The sequence below is a fragment of the Rhodnius prolixus genome, unplaced genomic scaffold (genome assembly GCF_049639745.1).
Source record: "Rhodnius prolixus isolate KJV_2025 unplaced genomic scaffold, Rpr scaffold_1, whole genome shotgun sequence".
Taxonomy (NCBI): Eukaryota; Metazoa; Arthropoda; class Insecta; order Hemiptera; family Reduviidae; genus Rhodnius; species Rhodnius prolixus.
The window spans coordinates 35,377,215-35,383,968 of record NW_027411581.1 but is presented as its reverse complement, the minus strand read 5'-3'; the positions used below and the strand labels follow the sequence as shown (position 1 = coordinate 35,383,968).

At 33.8% G+C, this 6,754-nt stretch overlaps 1 protein-coding gene across 1 annotated transcript; it reads right to left on the bottom strand.

Moving 5' to 3' along the window:
• Positions 1-4,309: 4,309 nt before the first annotated feature.
• Inx7 (innexin 7) lies at positions 4,310-6,322 on the bottom strand. The gene has a single exon (XM_074138595.1). It carries the CDS (start codon positions 6,230-6,232, stop codon positions 5,030-5,032), a length of 1,203 nt encoding a protein of 400 aa, XP_073994696.1. The 5' UTR covers positions 6,233-6,322; the 3' UTR covers positions 4,310-5,029.
• Positions 6,323-6,754: the final 432 nt, after the last annotated feature.

Sequence of the window (6,754 nt, the reverse complement as noted above, 5' to 3'; positions counted from 1 at the left end):
AGACTTGTTTTTTTTTCATCGTGGAGAGTCTTCCTTAGAACATCTGAAGAATGTTAGAGGCATAGCTTAGGCAGAGAGCCAACGCGCTTACTTCAGATCCTGAATAATTGTCAGGTGTTAGAGGACACCCTTTCTTAGAATCCTCGTGGGAAAGTTGTTTCAGAACGTTTAGGAAGGGCAATAATGAATGCGGGTTGAATTGGCTCCAGAGGATGGTTTTTCCCTGCTGGCTGCTCGCACTTCTCTTCCATGAACTTCAGCTCACACTTTTCCTGATGTCTCCGGCACTCAGAGCGCTGCACTTGCGGGGGGAGGCCTAGTTGACTTTATTAAAGAAATACTCGATGAAAGTTATAACAACCACTTTGGCGACCCCGCAAATGTTGGCGACCTCTTTCGCTAATGTAGGCATTATCTTAGAAATGCCCAACTCAAGTAATTATTCATAAAAGAAAGTGATGGTATTGATATACTAAACTTTAGACCAATTTGCTGTCATCTTTGGCCAGTGTTTGTATCTCCAGCATTGGATAAAATTGTTGCCAGTGCTAAATTGTCATAGCAACGTGATTTGACTAGTAGGTTTACTCTGTTCTCTCTTACCCAGGAATCATTTTCGGAATCGAATCAACAGGAATTAATCACATGCGATTTCCAAAGGCTTGTGATAAGAACCATCTTAGCATTCTCGACTAACATAAAAAAAAAATTATTGAATACTTTGGAACTTACTTAACCACTAACAATCACAAGATAAAATTGACATCAACATCATTCAGATGTCCTGATCAGTTCAATTTGTGTTTTTTCTTTTATTAAAGGTTTTCATTATTATTTACGAAAATTATTGGTTTTTAGCATCCGGGTTTGTTTCAAACTGGCCTACTACTGCTCAAGATACGAGTACTGGTACTAAGTGGCAGCTAATGGCTATCTGTCAAACTGTATCAGTTCATAATGCTTCTGTTGTAAGTAATAAAGTTCTGAATATTTTAATTTATAATATTTGCGGTTTAAATAATAAAGATAAAGATGGGTTTTTCCTTAGATTTGTTCGAAATTATGATATTCTTTGACTTTGCGAAACTTTCACTGAAGATAAAGATGTAAATTTTTTTTCCTAATTTTCAAGATTATAATTTAGTGTGGGTATCAGCAACAAGTGTTTCAAATTTTGGTCGCGGAATCGGAGGTATGTTGATTTTTTGTAAAAGGGAACTCATCACTAAAGGTAAATTTGTAAAAATTAATAATATTGATTTTGTAGAAATTAAAACTACTAAAATAAATAAAATATACCTTTTGCCAATTTATTTAGGTCCGAATAATTGGAAAGAAACAGTGAGTTCCCTTGCTGATTTTGTACATGAAAATAATAATTTGCAGTTCTTATAATTAGGCGATTGGATTCCTAGAGTAGCAGAACGCCAAAGCTTTGATGAGGAGATGTTAAATTTTGAAAATTGTGATGAAAAGAGAAGTTCAAGAGATGAAAAGCTTAATTCTGAGGGTAAAGTAGTTCTTGACTTTGCTGATGAACACAGTTTTTTAATTATAAATGGGAGGACCGCTGGAGATGAATGTGGAGAATTCTAACCAAGGGGTTGCTCTGTAATTGATTTAGCGTTGGTATCATTAAATAGTGTACACGTAATTAAAGATTTCCGCGTGATTAATGAATTTTAGTCTGATCATATGCCAATAGAGTTAAATTTGAAAATAGATTTAGAGGAGCAGATAGAGAGTCTTTTGCCATTGGTGCCCAGGTTAATGTGGAAAAATTCTAGTTCGGAGAAGGTTAGTAAAAGATAAATATATGATGAAAAAATTAAAATATAAAAACCTCTTTGAGCATAAACGGAAAAACTATTACAATCAGGCTGCTATTGCTATTAAGGAGGCCAGTAATGCGAATGAATTTTGGTTGCAAATTAATAAATTTAAAAAGAGAGATTATACTCTTAAGTGTGGGAGAAATATCCAAATGTGATTAGGTGAGATTTTCCATTAATTATACAATCCGCCTCAACATGTGCTAATTATGCAATATGCCATCCCTTTGGTAATAGATGATATTATAGTTAAGCCGTTTGATAATTGTGAGCTGAAAAGTGTATTATGCAATTTTAAAGACAGTAAAGCACCCGGGTTAGATGGTATACCCTATGAATGTTACAAGTATGCACCGGATTCGTTTTTGCAAATTTTATTATATTTTTATCACAATTTCTTTGAGACTAGTTCAATTCCAGAGAGCTTAAATGAAGCAATTGTTCTTCCTTTATTTAGGAAAGGAGAGGTCAGTCTAGTAAACAATTACAGAGGATTGTACTACAAGATACAATTAAGAAAGTATGTACTAGTTTGCTAGCGGAACGATAGAAATCTTGGGTGAATAGTAAGGGTCTACTGTGTGAAGAACCAGCTGGTTTTAGGGAGAGCTATTCCAAAGTGGGCAATATTTTCATTCTAACGAACTTGATCGAATTGAGGTGGCATGAAGGAGTGAAGAAAATTTATTGCTTCTTCGTAGATTTTTAAAGGCCGCCTTTGATTCGATTAACAGAAACGCTCTTTTATTTAAGCTCTCACAATTGGGTCTCTCCACTAAGTTTATTAGAGTCATATCTAGCCTATATACCAATACAAACTTGTCGTTTTGGGGAAAGCTGGGTCGTGCCCCTTTTGTAACTCTATCTGGAGTTTAGCAAGGTTGTAACCTCTCACCATCTTTATTTATTTTGTTTGTGAATGATCTGAAAGATTATCTTAGTGGAGGAATTAGGCTTCTGGGTTATAAAGTAAAATTATCACTTTATGCAGACGATATAGTGGTTTTAGCGGTTAGTGCTGCAGCCCTTCGTTATATTATAAAACATGTTGAGGATTACGATAAAATGTGGAATTTGACGGTAAATCTTGCTAAGTCAATATTATGGTTTTTAGGAAGAGTAGGGGGTGGCTGGGTAATATTGTTGGAAATTTAATGGCCAGCCAATTAAAGTGGTTCGCTCATATAAATATTTAGGAATAAGGCTATCGTCAACTCTCTCGTTGACTTCCCACTTTGTCGAATGCTCTCGACATGCTCTATTGGGGGTTAACTCTGTTTGGTCTAATCTATTTCTAAATGATCTTATTCCCCTTTCTTCTAAATATGGGGTGTTTAATAAGTCGGTGATGAGGTCTGTGCTGACTTATGGTTGCCAATTCTGGGGTTATCGTTTCGTGGATAAAAGAGAGAAACAGTTCAAAGGACGTTTATTAAAAAAACTCTACAGACTTTCCAAGAATATCTCGGATTGTGTGATATATTTAGAGGCCAACTGCTAACTGTGTGCCTATTCCTGCCTTCACATTTGGTCTTCATTTAAAATACATAACAAAAGTCCTAAATTATAAAGATTTCCGCCTGACCTATTTAATAGCCTAAGAAATAGTTAAAGAGAAAATACTACGGAACAAGGACTGGATGAATTTGGCTAATAAATTGGGATGTGTTTTCAGCGAAATGTTTGCTCAGTGGAACAGCTGGAAAAGGAAATGAAGGTTATAAGGGAAGGATTAGTGCCCCATTACCAGTGGACTTATAAACAGCGAGCCTCCAATGGTATTTACCACAATATATATAAGAGGCTGTCCCCTGGAAGTGGATTATTTGAATCTGAGACTGGAGAGATCGCAAATCAGTAGTTTGATTAAAGTAAGGGCTGAAGCCCTCAATTTAAATTTCAAACCATATATTGTTGGAGAAAATTACAATTGCTCGATGTGTGATCCTAGAGAAAACGAAGATGTTTTCTACTTCTAGGGTCGTTGTAGAACTCTTAAAATGATAAGATTGAGGTTCTTTGGTGCACAGTCCTTATCGGAAGATGAAATGTTGGGGTATTTGAGTGGGGCAAATTGGGCGGTGTTGGCTATTTTTATAAGAGATACTCTAGCCTATCCTTCCTTTTTAGTAAGCCAATTCAATTATTAAGTATTAAGTAGTAGATGGGTTAATGAAGTAAAATAAAAATATAATTTTAAAGGGGAAAAATTCAGTAACTTTTTTATTATTTTAATTTTGCCTTTTTATTATTTACATTTTGTAATTGTACATTTTTCAGTTGAATGTAAAAGATATATTTCCTTACTTGCAATTAGCACACCTGACAGACAGCCAATGGCTATGTCAGCTATTAATTTTGTAAAAAATTTTCTTTGTAAATTATTAATGGTTTAAACCTATCTATCTACCTATTGGTTTTTAAATAATGTAATTAAAAATAAGAAAACTAATTTAATAAAAAGTGAAAGAAATGAATAAAAAAAATTATAAATTATATTTTATATACTATATACATATACATATATCTATATATTTATTTACACCCAATTTACAAAGAGTACTTCGTTTTCGTTGTCATAGTTACTAAAAAATACAATGTACATTACAAATAGAGTATACTAGTGGAAAACATTTATTTGACAAGATGGCAGAGAGTCACTTTTATAGACAATACACACAATCAGGTTCTTCACTTTTTGCTCAGTTGAGTTCAGAAATTATGTTTAACATATTTCAGAATTTAATAACATTTATGGTGCATATGCATTTTAATGCACTAAACCCTTAGAGATGATGGTTTCTCTAATGAAGTAGAGAATTTATCTTTCAAAATGTTTCTTTCAAAATCATTAATAATTCACTTTTGCAGGCAGCAAGAGGTGTGTGACAAATATTGGATTTAATGATTCAGTTCAATATTGTTTACTAAAGTAATGCAAAAAAATTCCATTATTCAATATTCTAAAACAAAAATAATATCGTTTTTAATAATTGTATATTTTATCTCAATGACCAACATTTTTTGATAACAGTTAATTGAAATCATTTAAAGCAAAATAAGGTTTTGGTAGAATTTTATCTCTAAACCTTTAGTATTAATTTAGGTAATAATAATAATTATTATTATTAGTTTAAATATTGCACCATCAAACAGTGTATATTATTTACCTACCACTTCTTGTATTGCTAATAATGTCAACAAAATGATTCATTTTCTTTATGAGACTGTGAAGGAGATGAAGGTTGTAGAAGTAAGAACTTTTCCTGCTGAGGAACAGATGTGTCTTGCAAAGATTCAGAGATTTGGGCCACTAACGTTCTAAACATTGATCCATTTATATTCTTGCCAAGATAATATAGAAACAGCCAGTCTGAGAAGCATAACTTTCTAGTTACGATTTGGATATCCTGTCTTCTCAACGCGGGGCCGGGACTCAGTTCACCCCAGATCCATTTGTTGAAAGCGGGACTGCGACGATGTAGTAGGTAGGTCAGTAATCTCCACAATAAGCCCAAACTGGTTATAATAAATAATATTAAAAACCAAAACCACAACAAGCAGTAGATCTTTTCATTAATTATATTTAATGCCATAACACAGATGGTATCATGCACTTGTACTGAGCCAGAGGAACCAAACTTACGAAATGTACACTTTGTTACTTTTGGAAATACCATGTCCAAAATATTCTCGGAATTATTGACCCAGTCAATACCTAAATGAAGAAATTTTCCTTGTAAAAATATATTAACTAATATTATCTGAATAATTATATTTATCCAATTTAATGCTTCACAAAGTACTAAATATTTAGCCCAATCTCTGTTAACTTTAAATCTACTAAATGAAAGATACGCTTCTTTCATCCACATAACCTTCTTATTTCTTGCTTCTTCCGATTCTATTTTATGTCCATTGATTTCACATTGTTGAGGTGCTGTAAGTCTCGAGGTCGTCATTATCTGCACAATTGCCTTCATCCTGTTGTTGTCAACAGAGCTCCAAAGTAAATATGGTCCATAGAAAAACAGCCCTTGAAAGAATAAAACAAATGGTACCCATTGATAGTAAGCATGTCTTATAATTGGATCTTTACCCTCTAGGTATGGTCCAACACCAGGATGAGCGGATGTTCCAGAATGCAGGCTGGAGTTGTGGTACTTCACTACAGTAAAAGTAGTTGAGAAAAAACAATAAGTATCTATCACATGTGCTAGATATCCATTACTAATACAATTAATATGTTCTCTAATAAACTCCCGGGAACCAACTAACACAGCACAAGCGAGTAAAAACCAAAAAGTAATTCGATAATGTAACCTAAATACAAAATTGTCAGTGTAAATGTTCTTAGGGCCAATGTTAGCCTTTTGTTTGAAATTGCCGAACACAAACATTATGCCGGTTGGAAGTAGAAAGTGCAACTGAGTAACCGTGAATAAAACCTACAGACCGAAACGTGTAATCCGTGAACGACTGATAAAAAAAGGGGGAGAACACATTAAAAAAAAGACAGAAGAGGTTGATAGATAAGGTGAATTCGTCGAGTGGAATATTATCGTTGAACCACTTTGTCACCTGATTTGGATGGCCAGTGATTATTACCGGCCATTGTGTATCGGCGTAATAAAAAGTTAAAGAATCTATCATCTCACCTTTTTTTTTTTTTTTTGTAAAGATCTAATTTACCGTTATTACAACTTTCTTTCGAACTAGTTACTTGAAAAACGACTCAGGAAATACGTTTTCCAGAAGATTGACCAGGAAGCAATTTATTATTTACTCCTTACTCTACTATCAGGAGAAGAAGTTAATTTAGAGTTTTGAAAGGAAAATATCCGCTTTGAGGACTCTGTTCGTCCTTTCTGACCTAAAAGTGATTTTTGCACAAATTCACCTGTGGTCAGCGTAACTCAAAA